This window comes from Lutzomyia longipalpis, chromosome 2, assembly GCF_024334085.1.
Source record: "Lutzomyia longipalpis isolate SR_M1_2022 chromosome 2, ASM2433408v1".
Lineage (NCBI taxonomy): Eukaryota > Metazoa > Arthropoda > Insecta > Diptera > Psychodidae > Lutzomyia > Lutzomyia longipalpis.
Window position 1 is genome coordinate 13,677,851 of NC_074708.1, and position 14,019 is coordinate 13,691,869.

The 14,019-nt window shown below is 39.2% G+C and overlaps 3 protein-coding genes across 4 annotated transcripts in view; 1 reads left to right on the plus strand and 2 right to left on the minus strand.

The window, feature by feature from the left end:
* The window catches only part of LOC129790795 (glutaredoxin domain-containing cysteine-rich protein CG31559-like), a 383,040-nt gene that overhangs the window by 65,692 nt on the left and 303,329 nt on the right, over positions 1 to 14,019 (minus strand). The window lies entirely within an intron of this gene.
* On the plus strand, positions 4,682 to 12,065 carry LOC129790786 (transportin-3). The gene is made up of 5 exons (XM_055828507.1): positions 4,682 to 5,057; positions 5,200 to 6,189; positions 7,383 to 8,471; positions 8,539 to 9,059; positions 10,907 to 12,065. The coding sequence occupies exons 1-5, from the start codon at positions 4,941 to 4,943 to the stop codon at positions 10,965 to 10,967; spliced, it is 2,778 nt and encodes a 925-aa protein (XP_055684482.1). The 5' UTR covers positions 4,682 to 4,940; the 3' UTR covers positions 10,968 to 12,065.
* Positions 11,239 to 13,661, minus strand: LOC129790803 (gamma-secretase subunit Aph-1). Its single transcript, XM_055828538.1, has 3 exons — positions 13,213 to 13,661; positions 12,969 to 13,142; positions 11,239 to 11,856 (listed from the first exon to the last, which is right to left on the minus strand). The coding sequence occupies exons 1-3, from the start codon at positions 13,432 to 13,434 to the stop codon at positions 11,533 to 11,535; spliced, it is 720 nt and encodes a 239-aa protein (XP_055684513.1). The 5' UTR covers positions 13,435 to 13,661; the 3' UTR covers positions 11,239 to 11,532.

A 14,019-nucleotide genomic window follows, 5' to 3' on the forward strand; every position in this document is an offset into this window, starting at 1 on the left:
TCAAAATCGGTCACGCCGTTTTCGAGTTATGGTCGATTTTCGATGAAAAATTGTGGCGGCCATATTGACTAAACGGCTTGACCGATTTTCGAAAATGAGGTATCGTTGGAAAGCTCTTGATGGCCCCTACAACATATCAAAATTTCAGATTTTTATCTTTTACAGGGGCTGAGATATAGCGAAAACAAAATTTTGAGGTTATTCAAAATGGCGGACGGAGGGGTGGGGGGTAAAATTTGACATCATAATCGGATTTCTTCAGGTCGATATTTAAACTTTGCCGTTTACCGGAAGTCTCTATCTATCACCGTTCTCTTGCAATTTAAGTTTATGATCCGGCCGGACGGACGGACGGACGGCCGGCCGGAAAAAAAAATTTTTGGCGCATACGTTTTTTGGAATGTGGGGACCCTAATTCGTGCTCATCCCAAGTTTGAGCCCGATCTGACGACTTTCGATTTTGCTCGGTACACAAAAGCTGTGTCTGAAAGAAACACAGCTAAAAAGATAAACAAAGTTATGTTAAGTATCATAAAAGAAAAATCATTGTATTGGACAATTTGTATAGAGATTAATTAAAGAAAAACAAAAAGATGAAATAGATCACATTTTGACGTTCATTGAAATGAAAAAGAAAAATTAGAAATAATAAAAAAAAATCACCCAGTTAAAGAAAGTAAATAAGGAATTATAAAGTAAACCTAATAAATGTACAAACTGTTCTTTCATTATTAAAATGAAAAAAAAAAGTATTTAATTAAAAAAGAGAATAAAAAAACATTTTTTGGGTTTATAATTAAGAGCAAAACAAGCTTTTATTTAAAAGGGAAATTAAATTAATTCATTAACACCTATCTCTTGGATTTATTTTATATTTTATTTTGTAAGTTGAACAAAAAAAAAATAGTCGAAAAAAGGTTGAATTTTTCATTATAATAAAACAAGAAACTCCCTGTAATATTTAGCATCTCTTCTACACAGAATTACCAACACATAAAATAAAAGAAAAATACATTTAAAAAAAAATTAAGAAGAATATTAATTAAGGATTAAGTAGAGACACGGAAACATTGAGAATATATAAGTATATACATATAGAATTGGTATTCTCAGTTATTTTTTTCCCTAGAATATAAAACACGGAACATTTTTTGCGTTAGAAACAAGAAAAAATAAATAAAAATTGACTAATGGCAATAAAAATTACAACATTATATCATTTTTTCTATTAAAAAACCTTTCAACAATATCTCGTTTTTTTTAAGAAGATTTTTTTAAATGCTTATTTCACAAATCAAAGAACAAAGTGAATATATATTGTGAAGAAGATGAAAAAAAGAAATGCAAAACTACTCATAAAAAATAACATATAGTTTATAAGACCGTTTTTATTAAAGAAGAAGAATTAAATAAAAAAAATGACACCCAGAAAGACGATATGAGCATATTTTTGCTCATAAAATCATCAGCAAAATTAGAGAAAATAAAGGATTATTAATGAAAAAAAAACGTCATATGTGTATTTCATTCACATACATATTTACAACAAAATGAAAAAAATAGATTAAATTTGAAAGAAATAGAAGTGAGAATTTATAAAAAATGTAAAATTTCATGCCATAAATTCGTGTTTTCCCACATTAAAAAAATACACATTTGTCGAAGAATTTTGGAAATTGTACGTAAACATTTTTGGGCAAAAGGATGGATTAAATCAATCCTTTAAAAATCATCTAAATTCGCGTTTTTTTTTAAATTTCCCAATAAAAACATTTTTAATCACCAAGTTTTCATACAAACAGAACATTTCGCTTAAATACAAAAAAACATCTTTTTGTGGAAAAAAAATATTTGTAGACAGAAAAAAAAACATTTTGAGATTTCAGAAAAAATGAGAAATACTATTTTAAAAGAACAAAAGAATAAAATATAGACAATGGAAGATTTACTTCTGAACTCAGGAGAGAGGAAAATAAATTAATTTGGAAAATGTTTCTCATACACTTTCTTTTCAACCACCAAACAACTCCTCTTTCTTCGTACTTACAGCAGCTCTTCATCCATTTAGGGTTCCGGTGTAAATAGGGACAGGGAGAGAGGGAGAGAGAATTGAGGAAGCGGCACCCTGCCACAGAGCCGGGAATTTCCGCTGCTGTGCAGTTCGCTCTGTTAACAAGAAAGGTGAGGAAGGGATGAAAAAGAGAAGCAGCTGCGAGACTTCCTCTTAAATTACCCTACATGACTGTATCGGTTATAACTGCCTCGGTGGTGTAGTGAGTTAAAACACAACACCACGCCATTCCCGGCCGAGGTTGCGGGTTCGATTCCCGCTGCGGCTTGCCGCACTGGCCCGTGTTTCCTTCTTTCCTTCTTTCCTATCTCTTCTACAAAATTTATCCTTCCCAATTTTGAGGCAACTGTGCCTTTCTGAAAGTTCTGGAGTCTGATTGAGCCATAATTGGCGAAAAATTCTGTGGTCTAAACGGCCACCTTCTGCACCCCCTCGGTGACATCTGTCTGGGAATGAGGAGCTGCTTCCCGATGTGTCTGTGCTGGCTAATGCCGATCTGTTGTGTCTACGCTAACTGTCCCCAGAAGGGGGAGGATCTGATTGATTGAAGGAGTGGATGGAGTGGAGTGATCAACGCGGATGCCATCACTGATAATGACGACATCTGCAATCTCCAGCACCAAACAAGTCAACGAACTTCGGTGCTGTGTATCTTCCAGTATATCAATTATTGTATCGAATAGAATTTGATTGTAATTAGGTATGGTGGAATGAATAAAACAATTTGATTTGATTTTGATTTGATATATCATGTAGGTATGGAGGAAACATTCATGTGGGATGGAGGTGCTTCTTTTCCAAAGGGAAATAGGAAGAAAAAACGTAGGTATAGGTGTTGAATTTATCTGCATTTTATCATTTAGATTATTTTCTTTCTAATTTATTTTATTTTATTCGTATCTGATGTAAAAAAAGTGGAAAAAATATAGCTGGTTGGAGAAAGGAGTCTATTCATTTTTACTTTTAACGTCGTGACTTAAAAATTCACGTTATGCAAATAAAATTTTATAGAGATAAAAAGTATGTGTAAGGAAAGCCAAAAATGAGGCTAATAAAACTTTCGATTGAACTGAGATTCTAATTATGTGTCCACAAACCCTCTGTGGAGTAGGGTCAACACAAAAGACCTTCGCCGTTGACGATTTCCAGTCATTGCTCTGACGCTGACCTGTGGCCATGACGACGTATATCGTCTTCAGGTACCCCTAGAACTCCCTCTCCGACGAGTTTCAGTCGAGGGCCTTCCTCGTGAAGATTCAACATTGCCTAATGAGGAGGTATTAGGTAAGTAAGGAAGTAAGCCCTATTAAAAGTTGACTTTCTGTTTATTTTATTTACTTCAGGGAAGAAAAAAGACAAGATTGGTGCAAGATTTGCGCAAAGAAAAGTATTGTTACGAGATTGGGGGCACCGTCAGGACGATCAGGGACATGCAGGGTGAAAGCCACAACACAATTTTTCTATCGCGTTCACATTTATTTGGCAGGCACTGTCCAACGGTCATTCCATTCAAATATTTCTCCAATCGCGCCGTCTCACTCTCCAAATGCCGGAAGGGCATAAATTACTGAGAGGCGACTTACGTGCGTGCGTGACTGGCAGGGCTTCACTGGGACCCCCACATGAGGTAGGAGGGCTCCCTTTCCTTCGGCGTGGCGTCTATGGGGCGTCGAGGGGACGTAACTCTCGTAGACCACGCGGGCGCGTCTGGGCGTTGTCAGTGGCCAGTAGAAATGCTCCAAAGTCGGGCCAGGAGGGCTGGTAGCCAGGCGACGCATCTCCGTGAGGAGTGCAGGGTCGCACGGGGGCGCTTCCATCACTCGGTGGCAGATTGGGACGTCCGGAGGTTGTGCTAAAGGCGTCGGTGGGGACGTCGCAGCTGTGCCTCGTAGACGCCGGGAGTTTGAGGCTTCTCCACGGCGGACAGACGCATTGGGGGCGTCGGAGGAAGGAATTGGGTCCTCTTCCATGGGTACAAAGCACGGGGGCGCTTCCACAGCCCCCACAGTGCTACACACGGCACGGAAACTGTGTACTCGGCACTCTCACTTGGCACAAAGAGACACCGTTTAGCATGGTGCCCTCTTTTATCGCCGATCCCCACTTCTCACATCCAACAGGAACCGTTGGGACTTTTGTGGCTCACGTAACAGTATCAAAAAAGAAAACCTTATATTAATCGAAATCTCCCTGTGAATGTAAGAAGAAATGCTATGGTTTCTTTTTGCACCCAGAAAATCCGTGGAAAACTCGCAGAAACCTACAGAAACACACTAGGAAAAACGTTAAAAAAAAGCGTGTGTTGAAAACATGGAGTGTTAACGTATTTTCTTTTGAACTTTAACGGATTTATTTTATTTTTCCACAAATTCGTAATTTATTTGTTTCAATCACGAATTTGGCGAATTTGTGATTTTTCAACGCGGCGTCGTTTCCTGGTCGCAAATAAATGCAATTTCACCTGGAAATTCGGCAGAAAGCGCGAGAAAATTGAGAAAAACCGATCGAAACCAACCAACCCGGCTGACCTTTCATATTTTGAATACATACGCGTATAGGACTTGCGAAATTTCGCTGCTTTCATCAGAACTTGTCGTATCTGCTGTGGAACTAGATACGATATTTGCTATTGCAAGCAGCGAAGTCAAGCTGTCAAATTGTGGGTGAAAAAAAAGTGCGAGATTTTGGATTAGATTATTTTTCCCTTTAGAAATTGCTAGTTTTACACCAAATTAAACCCCCTGAGTGAGCTGAAACGGTACTCGAATGCAATCTAGGGGCAATTTTGTGGACATTTAAGGCATTTTTGGTGGTGTTTTGAGAAAGGGTGTCGTTGAAAAGTGAGTGTGTTTGGAGGAAAGATTAGAAAATGAACTCAGCCCCGTCGACGGAGCAGGTTTATCAGGGCGTTTATGCCTTCTACAACAATTCCAACATTCTGGAGCAGCAAAAGGCATCCCAATGGCTCAGCGAACTCCAGAAATCGGTAAGAAAAGTGGCCCCAATTTGCGGATTGTCATTCTGCTGGCCAAATAGAAATGACAACATAACCTCAAAAGGAGGGACATTCTCACGCTACTGAAGTTTTCTTTTATTTTAATGCTCCCTGCTTGTTTTCTTGTGTATAGGTCTACTCGTGGAAGATTGCCGATGAACTGCTACAGCAGAAACGAGATCTCCACTCGTGCTACTTTGCCGCCCAGACAATACGCAGCAAAATCCAAACTTCCTTCCATGAACTCCCGGCGTCAGCGCATGAGAGTCTCCGGGACTCACTTATGAGCTACATTAGTCAGATAACTGTGGAAACGGATCCGGTGATTGTGACACAACTCTGCCTTGCTGTTTCGGATCTATGTTTGCTCATGTCGACGTGGCGGAATCCCGTTGTGACCCTCATGGAGCGCTTCTCGACAACACCGGAAAATGTCTGGCCGCTTCTTGTGATCCTCACACTCATTCCGGAGGAGATTAATTCGCGGTACTTGCGCCTCGGGTCAAATAGACGCGATGAAATTCATCGGGATTTGAAGAAGAACTCCCAGACGGTGCTCAAGTTCCTGCTGGCATGCCTCCAGACCGGTGGTCACGATCTCTCGACGCAGATGCGTGTCATCAAGTGCTTTACATCGTGGCTCAGTGTCCATGCAATTGAGCTTTGTGATATTACGGACAATGTCATCGTTGGCCTGTGCTTCAGGCTCCTCCATAGTCAGGAAACATGCGTGCAAATGCACGAAGTAGCTGCGGATTTTGTGTGTACGCTCCTGCAGTGCTTTGAGGTGTGCAAGAGTGTGCCCGTGCTGGAGGGGCAGGTCTTCAATGGGGTGATGGCCCTCGAGGAGCCCTACAATATGTCCGTAGCCCAGGAGGCTATTGATAAGACAGTTAACTTTTGTCGTATCTTCACTGTTCTTGCTGAATCCTTCCTGGAACGAATGCTGGAGGAGAGTAGCCTCACTGGGCAGCCGCACTACTCCATCAAAGCACTTGATCTCGTACTCAATTGTGTCGGGCACTATGACTACGAAGTCGCCGAGATTACGTTCAATCTCTGGTTTCGTCTCAGTGAAGATCTCTACAATCGCAGCAATGATCATCTGTCCAGTCATTTCAAGGTGAGACTTTTTTTAGTTGTGTTTCTTTCAGACACAGCTTTTGTGTACCGAGCAAAATCGAAAGTCGTCAGATCGGGCTCAAACTTGGGATGTGCACGAATTAGGGTCCCTAAATTCCAGAAAACGTATGCGCCAAAAAAAAAATTTTCCAGCCGACCGGATTATAAACTTAAATTGCAAGAGAACGTTGATAGATAGAGACTTGCAGTAAACGTCAAAGTTTAAATATCGTATTGACCTGAAGAAATCCGATTATGAGGTCAAATCCAACCCCCCGTCCGCCATTTTGATAACCCCCAAATTTTGTTTTGCCTGCCCCTATTATAGCTAGAGGTCTGAAATTTTGATATGTTGTAGGGGCCATCAAGACCTTTCCAATGATATCTCATTTTTGAAAATCAGTCGAGCGGTTTAGTTAATATGACTGCCACAATTTTTCATCGAAAATCGACCATAACTCGAAAACGGCTTGACCGATTTCGATCAACCCAGGCTCAAATGAAAGCTCTCAACAAACCCTACAATTCTCTAGAACATCCAAAGTTTCAAAAATGACCGCTAGGGGGCCAAAAGTTAAAAACAAAATTTTCGATGAATATATAGAAAACGCTATTATCGATTTGTTTCATATTTTGATATATTATAGCTTACTATAACATCTATTTATAATTTTTTTTAAAATTATGTCGCCATTTTTGAAAATATTGAGTTCCAACTTTGACATGTCATATCTCGGGTTTTACAAGCTCGATTTTGATCAACTCAAGCGCAAATGAAAGGTTTCGTGAAGCCCTACAAATGTCTAGAATATTGCAACTTCGAGAAATGACCGCGAGAGGCGCTAAAGTCAAAATCAAAATTTTCGAAATTTTCGAACTCGAATTTTTCGAAAATGCCATTATCGATTTACTTCACATTTTAAGAAGTTATAGTTGAGGTTAAGATCTTTCCAATGATAGCTCATAATCGAAAATCTATGGAGCCGTTCCCGAGATATGGCGTTTCAAAGTTTTCTTGGGAGATGACTTTTCTACTTTTCCCTTTGCGAGTATTTAAATTAATTTAAGCTCTGGTTTGCCTTCACAAAATCGGTACACTGAAAGAAACACAGCTCTCGTAAGCTTGGTCAGCTTACCAGTACATTTCTTTTTTATTTCAAAATCCTGACTAATTTAATTTTTGTTTCTTTGTAGCCTCATTTTGAGCGCCTCATCGGTGCCCTTTTGCGTCATTCACAAATGGAACCGGATCACGAAGGATTAATTGAGGAGGGGGATCTCTTCCTTGATTTCCGGCGTAAAGTAGCTGAACTCACCAAGGATGTGGTCTTCATTGTTGGCTCAAGTAATTGCTTCAAACAGATGTTCTTCTCCCTCCAGGACCCAGCAGTGACGTGGGAAAGTAGCGAAGCAGCTCTCTTTCTCATGTCAACCATTGCAAAGAATATCCTTCCGGAGGAGAATGAAGTTGTCCCCAAGGTCGTGGAGGCCATACTCAATCTCCCGGCAAACACTCACATTGCCGTTCGGTATACATCGGTCCTCCTTCTCGGGGAGCTATGCGAATGGATTGAATGTCATCCGGAATCCCTTCAGGCTGTCCTGAATTTCCTTTTGCATTCGTTGCAACAGAAATCGGGACTTCCATCGGCGGCGGCAGCAGCACTTCAGTCCATTTGTTCAGCATGCCGGGGGCATATGACGTGCCATGTTAGTGGTTTGCTCCAGATTGCCAATAGTCTGGATAGTTTTGAGATAAGCAATGAGTCTGTAATTGGACTCCTCAAGGGGATCTGCATCATTCTGTCGCGACTGCCGAGTGAGGAGATGACAAAGGCAACAAAGGAGATTTGCGGCATCCAATTGACGCCGCTGTGTCAGCTGCTGGAGTGCGATGTGAAGCCCGAACGGGGAAAACGTTCAGACCCGGTGTTCTGGATTGATCGTCTTGCGGCAATTTTGCGGCATAGCAACCCAAATGTGCGGGAAGATGAGATTCATCCCATGCTGAGTGTTCTAGAGGAGATTTGGCCCGTAATGAGTAGTGTCTTTGTCAAGTATCAAGCAGATTTGAGGATTATGGAGAGGACGTGTCGTTTTATTCGCTACGCAATTCGATGCGTAGGTAAACAAGCGACCCCCATCCTTGAGCCGCTCGTTAAGCAAATGGTGCATTTGTACGCGTTGTACCAGCACACGTGCTTCCTCTATTTGGGCAGTATTCTCGTGGATGAATTCGCCAAGAATACTTCCTGCACGAAAGGACTTCTGGACATGCTGCAGGTTTGTCCTGAATTGTTTTAAAAAATTCTTTAAAAAATCCTTTCTTTAAACCTTTTAAACTTTTCAGGCATTTATCGAGCCAACATTTCAACTCCTTCAAGTGGAGAATGGGCTAAGAGATCATCCGGACACAGTGGATGACTTTTTCCGCCTGTGCTCACGATACCTCCAACGATCCCCACTGGAATTCCTCCAGAGCCCCATGATAACGTCCATCATTCAGTGTGCCCTACTGGCGTGCTCTCTTGACCATCATGATGCCAATATTTCCGTGATGAAGTTCTTCTGCAACCTCCTACACTGTGGCCGCGATGGGGAGAGTGAAGCAATGCGCCTCCTCACGTATGACATTGTAGCTGCCAATGGGGAGGCGCTCATGATGAATCTCATCCATGCCTCCGTGTTCTGCCTCCAGTCGCACAGGCTGTCCGACGTGGCGGATGTGATGGTTGAACTGAAGGCACTCGACGGGGAGAAGTTCAGCATTTTCCTCCAGAGTGCCCTCAATGCACTGCCGAAGAAGAATAGTGGGGGTTGTATAACAATGACGGAGACGCAGCTAAAGGAGTCTCACCAAATAATTACTGGGTGAGTTTTTATTTTTTTTTCCGTTTTTCAAAAAAAACTTGTTAACCCTTAAAAGACCGATGGGACGTTTAATAGCTCAATTTTTGAGTCACAACCAATGCAGAATTGTGAAATGATAATTCTTGCATATTTTACAATCACAAAAAGACATAACCTACCAAAGAATCAGAGGATCAGGAAGAAGGAAAAATGAAAAAAATCAAAATAGGATTTTTTTTTAATCAAAGCTCAAGGGACCCCCAAAAAATTGTTTTTAAGCATTCTCAATTCATTACAGAGCTAAACCATGCTATAGTGCTAATTATGGGCTGTTAAAAAAAATTAAATCAGCGCTACTTCAACCTTAGTTAACCCATTTACGACAAGCTCAAGTTTCCTGTCTAAAAAATTGTTATCTGATATCTTTTTCAATATTTTTTTCCTAAAATTTTTGACTTACCTTATTACGTTATTAATTTAAATTATCAATAATTTTCTAATGAAAACTAAGAATATAGATCGATTCTGTCAAAAATCTTTTCTTATAATTTGGGAGTTGAAAGATTTTTGCTGCTCTGAGATAAATATTTTAAATATTTCGATAGTTTCTATCTTTTTTTTTGAGTCGTAGAGGGAAAAATACTATGCTTGGAAGACTAGGAATCTATAAAGATCTTTCTGAAAGATTTATTAACAAGATTTTTCAATCTGTAAAGAGAAGATTTTTGACAGAATCAATCCCACATTTTAGTTATTTACGAACGAAATATTTCCTAGATTAGTTTAGTTTGTAAAGTACCTCGATTAGTTTCTGGCTCGGAACGCTAAATAGTTAATTTACTAAAAATTAACAAAAAAAAACAACTTTGAAAGCAAATCTCTTGAATTATTTCTGCTCTTGCATTAGTTTTCTTGGCACAAACTCAAAATAATAATTTTCCGGGTTTTTCATCGGTTAAATGGAGAAAGAAGAAAACTTCTTCTTCATCACAAAGAAGAAGTAGAAAACGTGAGTTATTCTGGGTGAGAACCCCATTTCACCGATGAAAAACCCGGAAAATTATTATTATTGTCACTACACGTCGGATAATAACTTCTTTTTAACGTTACACGAATTCAAAGTCGATCTGGGAACTTTTTTTCTGGTTATTCAAGAATTTCTTCCTTTTTTAACCTTTGTTAAATTTTAGTTTATTGATTCAGGAGCTTTTTTACAGAAGGAAATTTTTTCTTTGTCATTTTTAAATTCGAAATATTCAAAAAGTTTCTCTTTTGCCAAAAAATGAAGATAATGACGTCACCAATGCATTTTTTTGTTTTTCCCAATGCATCAAGCATTCATGCAAATGCTGCGTCAGTGATTTTTGAAAAAAAAAAAAACGTTCTTTTTATTCTTCATGCTTTGAAAGAGACAAAAATCACAAAAGTGACGTCATTGTTTGCATTTTTGAACAAATCTGCTGAATTTTCTCAATTGACTTCAGTGAAAATGGGAAGTTTCTTTGACGATATCTTTATGTTTTTTTTTCTAGATTCTCTACAAATACACTTTTTTATAGACAGAAAACTTAGCTCTGACATAGATGGATTAACTATATAAAACTAAAGATGATTTAACTCTTATAAAACAGCTTGTTTTGTTGAATGAAGTTTTTCCCATACAGAAACAAACAAACTCCTTTATTAATATTTTTTTTCAATCTACCTGAATAAGTTTTAAAACAAGTTTTATTTAGTTAACGATTAATACTTACCTAGCTTCAGCTTCATTCACTTTATTTGTCATTTATACCAATTTTACAAAGAAAAAGAATATTTTTTAAAAACTCCAAAAGAATAAAACTAAAGAAAAATTCTTCTCTTTGCAGATCCGAAACACAAAAAGCAGTCTCGCATGCTTTGAAAGATTTTGTAAAACTCTACCGATAAGAGGAGGATGACTCAATGAAAATTAAGTTTTAAATGAAGAAAAAAAAAACGAGAAATTAGCTATTTGAAATTGATTAATGGTAAGAAAAACAAATTATCAATTAATGAGACGTTGCTCCTTCTCCTCATGAAAAAAAAAATCAAGATGAGAAACATGAAGGAAAAAATTAGGAAAAATTTTAAATGTATGATTAAGAGAAAAATCCCTTCTTAAGTATTTGAAAGAGAAATAATATTGTGAAAGAAAAAAATCTTTAGAAATGAAAAACAATTTGTTTTTCTTTTTTTTTATGCAAAAAAAGAACACAATTTTCTTTTATTTGACAAAATGAATTGATTTTTTTATAATAATAATTTAATTCTTTTTTTTCTACTTTGTTTAAGTAGAATGTAATTGTATGTATATAAACATTTATGATAATTTACAAAGAGCGCGAAAATCATTTTATTAAATTAGAGCAATATAATGTGTTTGGGGCGGGAATTTTAATTGAGTTTTTGCGTGAACGTGGGAAGGAAGCATCAGGCAGCAGTCAGCAGTCTGCTAGAGGAATACGCGAGGGTCTTATTTGCACGTAATGAAGCGTCGGAAGGAGAGCATTGAGCCACCGACAACGCGAAAGGCCATAATTGCCGTGACAAGGAGGATGGTGTAGTTGGGCAGGAGGGTGGCCCAGTAGAGTTCGCGCCGATTGAGGAGGGTCAGGCACGACACGAAGAGATGACTCAGTACAACGTACGCAATGTGGGTGTACCTGCTGGTATCGAGAGCATTGAAGAAGATGACGCTCCAGAAGGTGTGCAGGAGGATGGTGCACAGTGTCTGGGCGGAACTTGTCAGGAAGAAGATTTCCGAACCACTCAGCAGACCCATCGTCGCTGGACCAACCTGAAAGCAACACAAAACAAGTTTTTTTTTTAATTTCTTTACTTTCAAAGCACATTTTTGTTAATTTTTTTTCACTCGCCAAATCTGTTTTTTTTTCAATATTAAATTATAAAGAAAAAAAAATCATTGTGTACAAAATAATAATGAGTTTCTTATCGATAGAAGAAATGAAGATAAAAAATACATAGACCTATGATTTTCAAAAGAAATCATTGGAGTTTTATTTTCTTTTGATTTAAGCAACTTGAAGTTTTCTTCTCGAAACGATTTCATGTGCTTCCCGGAAAGTGTCATAAGTGGCTGGAAGTTGTGCAGTGATCTTGGCTATTGCAACAGTAAGTTTCTAAGGGATCTTAGGAACTTCCTTTTTAACATTCGGCTCATCCTTGATAGCATTTAGGGGTCAAAATCTGTCCATTTAGCAAGTCCCTTTTGCAATTTCGTAGAGGATTTTTATACACTCAGATTTTGACCCGAAGATGACATCAAAGATCAGTCGGGTGTTGAAAAGGACGTTCCTAAGATTCCTTAGAAACTTCCTGATGCAGTGGATAGGATGGCTGCACAACTTCCAGTCACTTATGGCACTTTCCGGGAAGCACATGAAATCATTTCGAGAAGAAAAGTTTATTCAAAAAGTGTACAAACTTCAAATTGCTTTTGATTTAAAAGAAATTTCTTAGCAACTGTTCTTCCCGGAATGGCTTGATATGTTCCCGGAAAGTGCCATAAGTGGCTGTAAGTTGTGCAGTGATCATGGCCATTGCATCAGGAAGTTTCTATAAGGGATCTTAGGAACTTTCTTTTCAACACTCGGCTGATTCTTGATGTCATCTTCAGGTCAAACTCTGAGTCTATAAAAAACACTTCACGGAATTGCAAAGGGAACTTCCTAAATGGACAGATTTTGGTCCCTAAATGAAATCAATGATTAGCCGGATGCTTAAAAGAAAGATCTTAAGACCATTTAGAAACATCATGATGCATTGGGTAGTCATCCTGCACAACTTCTAGGCTGAATTACTTAAGTGAACAGACTCTACAGCGAGTCCTCACTGTAAATTGCTTCAAAATCTTTCATTGAAAGCAAAGAAAATAAAGGATAAACTTACAGCATCCGCAAGGATGTTAATAATGGCAAATGCTCCACTTATAATGCCAAATCCCAGCCCGGAAACATAGGCGAGGATATGCTTATTCTCCGTCACTCTCACATTGTCCGCCACTTCCTGCAATCCCTTCTCTGTCTTCCGCAGGATCTTGTAAATCACATACCGGAAGGCTTCCTGCAAAGACCCCAAAGGATTAATAATGCGTTCTCTTTGCGAACTAGGCAGGTGCTGTGTGAGAATATACCTGATAGATGACGGAGAAGACCAGCCCAAAGGCAAGGAAGCCACGAAAAGGCACAACAATAAACCACACCAAGGATGAAAGAAGTAATGCAAGGAGCCAAAAGAAGGCTGCTGCAATGAGGATGATTATGCGAATGGGATCGTGGGCAATTGTGAAGGTGAACATGGCCAGTGGGGCCCCAAAAGCCAGGCAGGCGCATCCAAAAAATTCAGCCAGTGTCATTGTTCCGGACGGTGCAAAGTTTCTTCACGTTTTCCCCTGAACTTTCCACCTTTTCTGCCCTAAACTACACGTTTTACGGTGCAATGGGAAATTACTGTGAGTTTCTGGTGAATTTTCACGGCACAGGAGTGGTCAGGAAGTTGTTTATTTGCAGCCTGCGTCCCGCTAAAACTTTACTTTGATTTATTTTGCACATTGGCACGTGGAAGTTCTTAGGATGTGTCTGGTAGAGAATTCTGTATTGAGGGTATTGAGTCATGAGCCGGAAATTTAAGACGGCTGTTCTTTTTATTTTTCCTTGGTGTTTCCGGTAACTTTTCAACTTTCTGGAATATTCTCAAAACAGTCGGAAAACCTGAGAAAAATGTAAAAACTCAAAGAAAAATTTTCATTTCACTTCGGGGTACTTCGGCTTCGTGCCATTCGTCCACTCGGGGATGGTACTTCGGATCCCACTTCGGTTCCTGTCGATGACAGGGTGGGCTCGGTTGGCTGACTCTCGCTCGGCTAATGCTCGGCTTCCGCTCGGCTCTCGTTCGGCTCTGGCACAGAGTGTGCTCAATTTCAGTTGGATTTTATTTCTAT